General features: G+C 39.0%; 1 protein-coding gene and 1 long non-coding RNA gene across 2 annotated transcripts; both read left to right on the forward strand.

The window, feature by feature from the left end:
* Window positions 1-3,770: 3,770 nt before the first annotated feature.
* LOC113034195 (uncharacterized) lies at window positions 3,771-6,942 on the forward strand. Its single transcript, XR_003274130.1, has 3 exons — window positions 3,771-3,889; window positions 5,436-5,634; window positions 6,407-6,942. It is a non-coding gene; the product is annotated as an uncharacterized LOC113034195 (long non-coding RNA).
* Window positions 6,943-7,313: 371 nt separating this feature from the next.
* On the forward strand, window positions 7,314-12,211 carry LOC113033371 (GTPase IMAP family member 8-like). Its single transcript, XM_026187109.1, has 3 exons — window positions 7,314-7,325; window positions 7,665-8,310; window positions 8,511-12,211. Exons 1-3 carry the CDS (start codon window positions 7,314-7,316, stop codon window positions 11,261-11,263), a joined length of 3,411 nt encoding a protein of 1,136 aa, XP_026042894.1. The 3' UTR covers window positions 11,264-12,211.
* Window positions 12,212-13,117: the final 906 nt, after the last annotated feature.

Raw genomic sequence — 13,117 nt, forward strand, 5'->3', positions numbered from 1 at the left:
TTCACTGCGTTCTGATGAATCATCATCACACGAGACATAGAAAACAGTTTTCTGCTGGAAGAATAAAGACTGAGGATTGATAAAGTCTCTGGTGAGTGGATCAAAGTGTCCTCTGGGTGCAGCTGAGGACGTTAACAGCAGAGACGTGACTGCTGACAGAGAAACTCAGATCTTACAAGGTTTGAATGTTTCTAACACTGTCTGATGACTTCAATGTTTTATTAAATTTGAATGATTTTCTATGTGGTGTCAGACATCTGGACAGACGATACACTGCACATACTGCTCCTTGTGCTTTTTAAATACCTTCTGGGGTTTGTGAATGCAGACTGAAGAAAGAACTGTTGGTTTAACTGCAGCTGCATTTGAAACCAACAATGTATTTATGTTTATTTAAGAGAGAGAAGAATAAACATGACCAGTATCTAAAGTAAAATACAATATGAGATTAAAAAGATGATATTTATCTGTCAGTCTGTGAAGAAAGTTCTAAACACTGTAGCATGAACCTGATTTTGGTGTTTTTCAGTAAAAAACGTCTCTTAAAGATGTGATGTATAAGAATAAATGAATAACTCAGTAATTGCTCCTGCACACAGGGTAAAAAGGCAGTTTACAGTCTGGATGATCAACAAGGGAACAAACTTTATACATTAAAGTCTCTGTTGACCTTTCCCTCTCTGGGCGTCTTCATGCCTGATCCATAGTTTACATGTTCAACCAAAGCAGATGTTCACAGCTGATCACAGCTGCAGGTCTTTTCTCAGCAGCTGATCTTCATATATAGATTTAAAAAGCTAATATTTAAAAATATTATTTATTTATTTTTAGTCAAACATCTCAACCAAAGAAACTGGGAGATGATTAAAGCAGCAGAGGAACGTTTGGGCTGAAAAGAGGAAAATTAAACGACTCCTGTTGTCACAGTTTGCAGCCAGAGGGACAGATGAAGAGTTTTGAAGAAGATGATGTCGTCGGTGCACCGAATGGTTGGATTGGATTATCAGCCAGTATTAAACAGATTACCGCCCTCAGAGGAAACAAAGTCTGCTGACTTCGTTTATCTTTTGGCTTTTCTTTTGTTTAACCAGCAGCTTTTCCACCTCTGACATTTCCATCAGCTCCTATTAACACCACAATAACAGTGATGTGACAGCTTAAGCCCCAAAATATTCATTTCATATTCTGGTCATTTATAGTAAGAGCAGGAGAGGCTGCAGAGCCGATCCTGGTGTTCTTTCATTCTTCTGAAAGTTTGTGTGTCATTTTAAAATATGATGCTGGAAACAAACTGCAGCAGGAACTTAACCCGAAGCTTTGTCAGAGGTTTCATGCAAGTTAGGACACAAGCGTAACAATAAAACAAAATTCAATGATTTGTGAAACTGAGATTTAATTGATCATAGAAGATAGAAAATGCACCAAGTGTTTAAACTGAGTGTTTAAACACTGGAACAAGTCTCTCTGTCCAAGTATTTAAGTGAGGAGCAAAAACTGCTTCATTTTCACTCACTTTAAACACGTAGTGTGCGCCATCTGGTGGCCACAATGGTAAACTACACCCAATAAGAAATAAAACCAAGTACACAGATTAAAGTTCAATGTTAGCAATAAAAACTGAAGCAAATATCTGAAAATTGTTGTTTAAAATCAAGACAAAAGTAAGACTGCAGTTTATCATCACCTTACTGTACGTGAATGAGTTTGTTATCTTCAGTGTAAGAGCATCAGACCAACACTCAGCAACATTAGGACTGGCACAGGCAGACCTGGCAAACTGCACATAGAAACACCTGAGCCAATAAGGAGGCTTGTATCCAGGACCACTGCACCAACATGAACCTCCAAGGACATGAAGACACTGCTGTGGAGCAGGAAGCACTCAGAGGGTGTTGTGGTGTTTGTCCAGGGAGCTGAGCGCCACATGCACGCGCATGTCTGAGTTATAATTTGCTTCTGAGGTTGTTTCACCACAGTGGCAAGTAAACATTATTCAATGATAACTGAGCAAAGTGATCAAATACACTGAATTAATAACAAAGTCATCTGTCTGACCATCTTGTTTCATTCTTTCCTTTGGGACAGTTGCTGCTCTTTCACTTTCAATTCAGTTTTATTTACACAGCAACAAATCACAACAACAGCTGCTTACGGTGCTTTATATCGTAAGGTGGACCCTACAATAATATATACAGAGAAATGGCCCTCTATGAGCAGCACTTTGGCGACAGTGGGAAGGAAAAACTCCCTTTTAACAGGAAGAAACCTCCAGCAGAACCAGGCTCAGGGAGGGGCGGGGCCATCTGCTGTGATTGGTTGGGGTGAGAGAAGGAAGACAGGATAAAGACATGCTGTGGAAGAGAGACAGAGGTTAATAACAGATATGAATCAATGCAGAGAGGTCTGTTAATACATAGTGAGTGAGAAAGGTGACTGGAAAGGAAAAACTCAATGCATCATGGGAATCCCCCGGCAGCCTACGTCTATTGCAGCATAACTAAGGGAGGATTCAGGGTCACCTGGTCCAGCCCTAACTATATGCTTTAGCAAAAAGGAAAGTTTGAAGCCTAATCTTAAAAGTAGAGATGGTGTCTGTCTCCTGAATCCAAACTGGAAGCTGGTTCCACAGAAAAGGGGCCTGAAAACTGAAGGCTCTGCCTCCCATTCTACTTTTAAATACTCTAGGAACAACAAGTAGGCCTGCAGAGCGAGAGCGAAGTGCTCTAATAGGGTGATATGGTACTACAAGGTCATTAAGATAAGATGGGGCCTGATTATTTAAGACCTTGTATGTGAGGGGCAGGATTTTGAATTCTGGATTTAACAGGAAGCCAAAACAGGAGAAATCTGCTCTCTCTTTCTAGTCCCTGTCAGGACTCTTGCTGCAGCATTTTGGATTAGCTGAAGGCTTTTCAGGGAGTTTTTAGGACATCCTGATAATAATGAATTACAGTCGTCCAGCCTGGAAGTAATAAATGCATGAACTAGTTTTTCAGCGTCACTGTGAGACAGGATATTTCTAACTTTAGAGATGTTGCACAAATGGAAGAAAGCAGTCTTACATATTTGTTTAATATGTGCGTTGAAGGACATGTCCTGGTCAAAAATGACTCCAAGGTTCCTCACAGTGTTACTGGAGGCCAAGGTAATGCCATCCAGAGTAAGAATCTGCTTAGATACCATATTTCTAAGCTTTTCAGGGCCGAGTACAATAACCTCAGTTTGATCTGAATTAAGAAGCAGAAAGTTAGCGGCCATCCAGGTCTTTATGCCTTTAAGACATTCCTGCAGTTTAACTAATTGGTGTGTGTTATCTGGCTTCATGGACAGATTACATCTGTGGGATGATTATTGGTAATGTTTTTTCTAATGGTTAAAATGTTATTTGTGAAGAAGTTCATGAAGTCATTACTAGTTAATGTTAAAGGGATGGTTGGCTCAACAGAGCTCTGACGGTCAGCCTGGCCACAGTGAGAAACCTACTTTGATGCCATTTCTCTCTCTCAGTGATTCTCTGGTAAATTGTGAATTCTGCTGTTTTTCAGAGTTAAAATCTGACAGCTCACAATGCAAGAATGAACCAGCAGACGTAGTTACAGGCTGCTTATCGAAGAGAAACCTTGGTCTTATTCAGCTGTAAAATTTTCTCAGTCTCAGTTTTCTTGCAGGTTAAACATTGATCAGGTGTTCAGGTGTCTCAGTGATGTCAGCAGTGAGCCTCCCGCCTACTCTGCTGAGACGACTTTGTTACAGGTGAGCTTTCACTTTGAAGCGGTGTCGCATGAAACGTGTGGAATAACAAAAGACGACTGTTTTTAGCTAAAAGACCTGAAGAGTCACTTTATGAATTCTGCTCCCAGCACAGTGATGCCACAGACACACAGCTCAGGTAAGATCTGCAGGATGACCTGATCAATAATAAGAACTAGAATCAGTCCATGCACAGATTGCAGGATCTCTGCGGTTCTGTTTGTGACGTTTGATCTCAAAGACAAAAATCCAGTGAAATGATTTTTTTAATTTTATGTCAAAAAGCTCGTCTGTTTTAAATTTGTTCAGATTTTAATAAAGTAACGCTTTTAATCCAGCCGGGCAGTGCATTGTTGTTCAAGAGCGGAGAGTCTAAAGTCCAGGGACGATGAATTTAATTGCAGCCATAATGTTAGGAGCAATAAAAAATTCATTAATAAAAGTATAATATTTAACTGTAAGAATATTAACTTTGTAAATGTAGATCTGTGTGTATTAGTGCAGCTTCTATTCATGTTAATAACCAGGAGCCGTCAAAATAACATTTGGTTTTCAGAAAGTTTCAGTCATGTCCCATCTGGTGTGTTTTTTTTTAAAATCACAGTTATGGATGCTTTCCTTCTTTTCATCAGTTTGTGGACATCAGAGTAATAAATACGATACGTGGAATACAGCTGAGTAACTGTAATGTAATACTCACTGTGACCTGTATGACCTCCTGTTAGTCTGTAGGAAAAAAGCAAAAAACCCAACTTGTATGAGGTCGTGCGCTTATTCCATCATAACCTGATGTATTTTTCTTTTTATGTATTCAAGTATTTTTATTTTTGTGACCGTAGCTGTTATTTTCTCGTCTGCATCAAAGTCTGAAACTTTTGTATTAATCTTTAAAAAGGTTCATAAGTCTTAGTCTCAGATTATCTAGGAACATAAAACTGATAGCAGAGAATATTCAGAAAGGGCCTTTTTTAAATCATTAACTCACGTTCATATTAATAAAGCCGACCTTTGACCTGCAGTTAGATATAAAGTAAATGTATCACGCCCTGTGAGTCGATGAGTAACAGCATGCACAAAGAAGAAAATGATAACGTTTGGAAAAAGTGAACATTGACCACAGAGTAGATAACATCCACTGTGTACAGATAAACACAGACTTCTTGTTACCTTGTTTAATTTGAACAGAGGCAAACTCATCAAGTAAAGCCTCTAAGCTTGGTGGGAGCAAATATTAGAGTAACCTGACCTCTCAGAGTTCTCGTATATGCAAATCTGGAGGTTTTATTTATGACCTCAGCAGTGATGGTCAGGGCTACTCGACATTGCTGTTGGATGTGCATGCAGATGCAGTTAAGCATGTATTTGACGACACAGCGACCAGGTGTTTTATCAGGACAGGTGAACACAAATGTGTCTGTACACACTGCAAAACCACTCAGAGCTCAGAAGCTTACAAAGGGCCCAATATGTGACTGTGGAGACAGCAGAGCAATTTTCAAACTTTATTTCCAAGTTTAAGCAAAGGAATAAACTTGGTGAGGGATTCGGGGCTTGATGTTTGAACACGACTCGTAGTGTGGAGATCTAAAGCTGTAACTGTGGACAGAGGAGTGGGTGATTAACGTGGATATGAAATTTCTCCAGGTGTGAATGTATTTGAAAGAGGAATATGACTCATGTTGCAGGCAGAGTTGGCGACACTTTGAAGAGCAGCTGAAGATCCGGGTGAGCTCAAGAGAGCGATGCTGGGCTGACCTGAGTTAAAAGGGATCCAGTGCAAAACAGTGGCAAGAGGGCAGCCAGGTGCCATACTGAAATCCTTCCCAGGAGTCAGAGCGTGAAACAGGTGCTGTGATCAGAGAGCTGTAGCACAAGAAAAACAAGGTGGGTACATAGACTAGAAGTAATACACACAAACATCCTGAGACTCAGACTGAAAACCCCACAAAGGAGGGGGGATGGGGTTGGGGTGGGTTTCTGCTCTATGGCAGGGATGTCAAACTCCAGTCCTCGAGGGCCGGTGTCCTGAAACTTTTAAATGTCTCTGCTGCAACACACCTGAAGAACATTAGTAGGTCATTAGCAAGACTCTATAGAACTTACATGTGTTGGGTATATGATGACATGTGCAAATCCTTTAAATGAGTTTTTCGAGACACTGACAAATGAAGTATTTATTGCTCAAAAACAGTCATATCTTTGACCTGCAGATAGTCTGTAATATTAGATAGGTAATGATAGCAACATGGCCAAATGACACTGAGAATAACCCACTAAGTAAATGCTGAAATAAGGGTGGATGATCTTCACTAGACACTCAAACGGAAAAGTTTTAGATTTCAGTTTGAACCCCACCAACTTTATTCTTGACTCAAATAAGGAGAGTTCATTTGGAAGAACTGAATATGATTCATTGAGAGTACTTTCATTCACCTTAAAGTGAACAACAGTCTGAAAGGGACTTTCTGCCATGTTTTACAGGCAGTCGTGCTTCTGAAGACTAGTTTTTGTTCGCTTTGTTGTGAATATTTACATAAAACCATCCAAGTGTCTGTATCCAGCACCGTCTGTGCAAAACTCCTTCGATGTCAGAGGTTCAAACATGAAAAACAAACAGTTTTCTCAGTCATTGTTGTTTTTTCTTTCAACTCCACAGTCAGTGAGTTCTGCAGCTGAATGACAGCATGGCAGCAGCATCATCTGGTGAGTCTTACTTTGTCACACTTACATGCAGTAACTGTGAGTTACCTCCCTCTACAAGCACTCTCTGACAGTAATTTCATTGTTTCTTGGTTTCTCCTGTTTGGAGAAATGTGAAAAAAATTAAGAAAAAGTGATTATTAGAGGATAAACGATGTGACTACAGGTGAATATTTTACAGCAGGTCTCATCTGAGTGTCTTTGCTGAACCAGGCTGCTGTGTTGCATGTAACATGCTTTAACAATGTGTTTAACCAATAACATTTGACAGAATGTGTTTTCTGAAAATTAACAGTCATGTTTAATAATCTTTCCCAGAACTAATGTGATCTGTTCATGCAGTCAGCTGTTGACATTAAAAGTGCTTTGTTCCATCTGATGTAGTCATTGCAGGATAACACACGTCTCAGTGCACAATGCATGTTTTTCTTTATCTTTGCAGGACCACAAGACACTTTTCCCAGACGTCGCAGGAAGAGCTTTGAATTTGTGCCACCCAGCAGTGAGTTTTTAAAGAAAAGATTATGTTTAATGCAAACTTTAACTGGGCAATTTAAGGTGGAAGACATTAGACAGGAGCAGGTGAAGACAAAATATAGCAGGAAGTGTGAAGCCTGTTTGGAATAATGAAAACCTCTTAGTGCACGGATCCTGCTTTCTCTCTTTACATTTAGAGCTCATATAATGTATAGAAAAGTGAAGAAAACTATTTTATGTAAACTTTTGTGGGTCATATCTGGGAGAGGTTACAGCATATCAAATGTCTCCTTAACTTCATGTTAACAGATCAAACATTCAGGATACCAGTGCTTATGTAGCTCTATGCCACAGACATGAAGTTGGTGCAATTTATTGAAACTGTGATGTATCCTGTGGTAATGATGCTCAAAAGAGATTATAGAAATAAAATTGTGCCAAACAAGAAAAAAAATTGGTCTTCAGATTCTGTGGATGTAAAACTGAGCTTTTAACAGAGGTTAATTTTATTTTTCAGCTCTCAAACTTTATGTAGTATTCTCACATGTGAATATATATTTATGGCTCAGTAATGGTCCATGAATACTAGAAAAAAATAACACATATTTAAACAAACTGACAATTTTTGCGCATTTTTCAATAATTACAACTCAGTGGTTACAAGTGGAAAATCATTAAAATTAGATTAATTACAACCTATGATATAATGTTGTTTCTGCTTGTATTAACTTTGAAAGATTCTTTGTTCAGTGTTTGTGTTTGCTGTCGTTTCAGTGTCTGAGCTCAGAGCTGTCCTGCTGGGGAACAGCTGGTCTGAGAGGAGCTCAGTGGGAAACTTTATACTGAGAGAGAACAAGTTCAACCCTGAGGAAGAACTGGACCGATGTGTGAGAGTCAGTGGACACATTCAAGGGAAAGAAGTAGTTCTCATCAACACTCCAGATCTGCTTCATCCAAACATCTCAGAGGACAAAATAAAGGAACATGTGAACAACTGTGTGAGGCTCTCTGATCCTGGACCTCATGTGTTCCTGCTGGTTCTACAGCCTGAAGACTTCACTGAGCATCAAAAAACGAGACTCTGCAGAGTCCTGAACTTCTTCAGTGATCATTCCTTTGATCATTCACTGGTTCTGATATCACCACCCAGAGAGAGGCGTCTGGGTTTACGGCATAGTGTCATGTATCATACACCTATACAGGAAATGATCAGACGATGTAAAAACAAGTCACTGCAGCTTGAAAACCTCAACATTCGGGAGTTACTAGAAAACATGGAACGCATTGTAGAAATGAACAATGGAACACATGTGACCTGTCAGCACACCAGCGCTGAACAAAGAAAAGAAGCTCCTGTTACTCTGAATGATCCTCAGCCTGTTGGTAAGTAAAAAACCCCCAAACTCTATCTGTAGATATTTTAACATAAAGACACTTTCTAAAGTGCTCAGAAGGAACGATCCACCAAGAACATGAAGCAGCATTTACTGAAGATGGAAAAAGTGAAGAAAGACCAAAAGGCTTTTAGGATCAGTCAGACTGTCTGAGAGTAATTTCCTGTTTGTATATTTGCTCCTTTACAGGATGTAGACTCTGCATTTTGCTGTTTGGAGGAAACTCAGCAAAGAAGACAGCACTCTGTAACTTTATTGTGAAGACAAATTATGATTTTTCAGGATTTTCTCCAGACAGACAAGTTTTCCATGGAGAGTGGAGAGGAAAACCTTTAACAGTAGTGAAAACTCCCGGCTTCTTAAGTCCGTCTCTGAAAGCAGCGAGAGAAGAGATGAAGAGCTGTGTGAGTCTCTGTCCTCCTGGACCAAATGTTCTGCTGCTGATGGTGAAACCTTCTGATTTCACTATGCAGAGCAGAAAAACTCTCAGTTTGACTCTGAGTGTGTTTAATGGAGATGCTTTTAAACACTCAATGGTCATCATCACGGATGAGGAGGAGATGCGTTTTTCTGTTAATTTTCTCCTTAGAGATTGTGAAGGTAGACACTACAACATGTTTGAAAATGATCATCGACAGTTAATGGAGAAGATTGTTCTCATGCACGATGTTCTCAAAGGAAAATTCCTCACAGTCACCAAAGAGACCATCAGACCAAAGTCTGAAGACATAAAAGAACCACCTGAAAAGATCAGAAGAATAGAATCTGAACTCATCAAACCATCTTTAAACCTGGTTCTGTGTGGGAGGAGAGGAGCAGGGAAGACGTCAGCAGCCAAGGCCATTTTAGGTCAGACTGAGCTTCATTCAGCCTCCAACTCATCAGAGTGTGTTAAACATCAGGGAGAGGTGTGTGGACGTTGGGTTTCCCTGGTGGAGCTGCCTGCCTTGTATGGAAAACCTCAGGAGGCAGTGATGGAGGAATCACTCAGGTGTATCTCCCTCTGTGATCCTGAGGGTGTCCATGCCTTCATCCTGGTCCTACCTGTGGCTCCCCTCACTGATGAAGACAAGGGAGAGTTAGTGACCATCCAGGACACATTCAGCTCTCGAGTCAATGACTTCACCATGATTCTGTTCACTGTCAAGTCAGATCCTACAAATACAGCTGTTGTTAACTTTGTAAGACAAGACAAGGACATTCAGAAGCTCTGTCAGACTCATAGAGAACAATTAGTTGTTCTCAACATCGAAGAAAAGCAAACCATCATGAACCTTCTGCATGAAGTGGATAAGATGAAAGCTGAAGGATCCAAGTGCTTCACAAAAGAAATGTTCACCAAAGCTCAAATGGAGAAGGTAACAAGACTTAAAGCTGAACTGCAGGAAGTTAAACGCAGGAGTGTGGCTTCATCTGATGATGCACATCAAACTGATCAGTCCATCAGGATGGTGCTGCTCGGAAAAACTGGCAGTGGAAAAAGTGCAACTGCAAACACCATTTTGGGCAAAAAGGTGTTTTTATCTAAAATCAGTCAGATTTCTGTGACCAGAGAATGTCAGAAAGCAGCAGGAGAGGTTGATGGATGTCCTGTTGTTGTGGTCGACACCCCCGGCTTGTTTGACACAAAACTGTCCAATTATGAAGTTCGACAGGAGCTTCTGAACTGTATCAGCATGTTGTCTCCTGGACCTCACGTGTTCTTACTGGTGCTGCAGATCGGTCGATTTACAGAGGAGGAGAAAGAAACTGTGAAAATAATCAAAGAGATTTTTGGAAAGAAGTCAGGAAACTTCATCATTGTTACCTTCACCAGAGGAGATGAGCTTGAAGACACATCCATTGAACGTTACATAGAAGAAGACTGTTCTGATTTTGTAAAAACTCTGATTAAAGACTGTGGAGGCAGATACCACGTCTTCAACAACAAAGATCCAAAAAACCGTAGACAAGTGTCAGACCTGCTGATGAAAATTGAAGCCATGTTGAAAGACAATGGTGGCGGATACTACACCACTGAGATGTTCCAAGAGGCTGAGGCAGCGATACAGAAGAAAGTGGAGAGGATACTGAAAGAGAAGGATGAAGACATGAGGAGAGAGAGGGAGGAGCTTAAAAGGAAACATAAAGAAGAAATGCAAAAAGTAAAAAGAGAAATGGAAGAACAGATCTCTAAATTTGAATCTGAGAAAGAGCAGAGTATGAATCAACTCAAAGAGATGGAGGAACGCATTAACCAGGAGCGAGAAGCGAGAGAGAGAGAGCAGAAAATCAGAGAAGATGAGGAGAGAAAGAAGAAAGAACAGGAAGAAACTCAACGAGAACAATGGAAACAAAAACTGGAAACTTTGGAGAAGCAAATAGAATCTGAATCAAAGGAAGAGCTCATCAGAGAGCTGGAGCAAAACAGGGAAGAAATGAGACGAGAGAGAGAGGCCTGGGAGATGGAAAGGAAAGACTGGTGGGACAATAGGGATCAAGAAAGTAAACCGACTCAAGAAGCAGAAGAAGTGAAAATTAAAAAGCTGACAGAAAAATATGAAAAGGAAAAAGAAGATTATCACAGAAGAATAAAAGATGACAGTGTCAGAATAGAACAGGAGGAAAGAAAAAGAAAAGAATTAGAGAAAGACCACAAGAAAAAAATGAGACAAATGAAGCAGAAATATGAAGACGAGGCCAGAAATCAAGCTGAAGAGCTCAATGACTTCAAAGAGAAATACACCAGTGACTTTGAATCTCTGATAGAGAAATATAATGAGGAGATAAGGAATCTGAAGCAGGAGCATGAGAAACAGAAACATAATTATGCTGATTTGCACAAGGTCTCCAGTGACAGAGAAGAAAGACTGAAGAAAGAATCGGAGGAAATGCAGAAAAAGCATGAAGAAGAAATTAAGAAATATAAACAAAAGCATAAACATAAATGCATCATAGCCTGATGACTTTAAACAGTGCAGCAGTAAAACAGAGAAGAACACATGAGTTTCATACCAGTGTTTGAAAGTGAACATAAAGTAAAATGGGCGAGTGATAGAGAGAGCACCACTTTTGTTTTTTCAATTAACAAGGGAGCAAAACGGAAAATTGCTGCAATGAAGAAGAAGACTGCTGAAACCTGTCATTTTTAGACTCTGGAAAGGCAGCAGTGTCAACAAGACACCAACATCTGTGTTTATTATTAGAGCCATATTTTTACACTATGAGTGTTTTTACTATTGTGCCCAGCAGGTGGTGCTCTCATAAAAGGACATTAATTTTCTATCTTCTCCTTTTGAAAGTAAAAGTAATTCAAAGTAATTCACCAAATTATTGTCTGTTAATGATTTCCACTGCAAACCTGGAAATACTGAACAGTTTACAGATGATGTATCTGAAATATTAATTTTATGATTTTGTATTATATGAGCCACAAATATTTTATGGAAGGATTAAAAACATAATTGATAACTTCTGATGTGTTCTTTGCAAGTCGTATTCATTTAAATGGGAAGAAAAATAGCTGTGAAAAATGTATTTTAAATTTACTTTGTAAAGAATAAGATAACAAACTTAGATATAAAACTGGTGAATGTCAAAATACATGCACATAATAATTACTGATATTGAGGGTTAAAAAAATTATATGATGTTATTACATTATTTTCTATGTTCGTCCTGGTCTGTTTAAAATAAAACAATGCATTTGAGCGCTCTATGTTTCTATATAGTTTGATACAATTATTTCAGTACGTGGGAAATGTTTTTATTGACTTTTACTCTGACTTTATTGTTGGACACTATACGCCTGCAGGCCATAGTTTCCATATGGAAAATCAGAGTGAATGGAAAAAGTTTGTTGGTCATTATGTAATCAGAATGTTTGTAAAAATAAAATGTCCTCCTATTAATGCATTGTGTGTGGTCTGATTACTGGAAAGTCGGGAACATATATGGATATGTGGCACACTTTCTTTATAAATAATCTAAAAGGGCTAAAATGTTGTTCTTCAGTTTTGTTGGATCAAGTTACGGAAGTATAGAGCTGCCACCCAAGCAAAAGAGAAATAGAGGTATATCACATTATACCATGAAGACTTTATTGTTCTAACAATATACTTTTCATGTTTGTACATTATAATGGCAGTGGATGCTTGTAAGCAGGAATGCCAACAGAGAGGAAATTATACCTGTGATGAAACAGTTTTCAGCTTGTGTTGCCTTATAGTGTCAGAGAACTTCTGACTTCCACTAAGCACATCAGATAAATCCATTGAACTGTATCTCTTCCTGAGAGCCTACATACTGAAGATCGTGGCAAATGAATGTCTAAATATATGTAACCAAATCTATGTTCTCCAGTGAAGAATCAAAATTAAATCAGGTCCTTGCCATGTCCCACAGCCCCACCTGGGACTACTCTTCCTGTGATGCTACTTTTTCATTCTAAGTGGAGATTTTTAGTTGCAATGACACTACTACAATCCCGTTTTTGAAAACAACACATGCTATTTGTATCCTTTATTTTTAAACAAATAAGGGATCAGTTATGAGTTTTCTAATGAAATTGAACCCATTCTGGTTGATTTTGGGATGTCACCTTTTCAATTATATCTTTTTACTACAAATAGCTTTATAAAAGTAGTATTGCTTTACTTTAAAAAACCCCAACAACTTTAATTTAAATTTTCATTGTGACAAGAATATAACAAAAAACAACAAAAAGAAACAAAAAAACCCAACAAAAACAAAAGAGGAACAAATTGGGGCACTGTTCCAGGCATCATACAAATAGAGAGATATATTAGCTGAATTAA

Source organism: Astatotilapia calliptera, chromosome 12, assembly GCF_900246225.1.
Source record: "Astatotilapia calliptera chromosome 12, fAstCal1.2, whole genome shotgun sequence".
NCBI lineage: Eukaryota > Metazoa > Chordata > Actinopteri > Cichliformes > Cichlidae > Astatotilapia > Astatotilapia calliptera.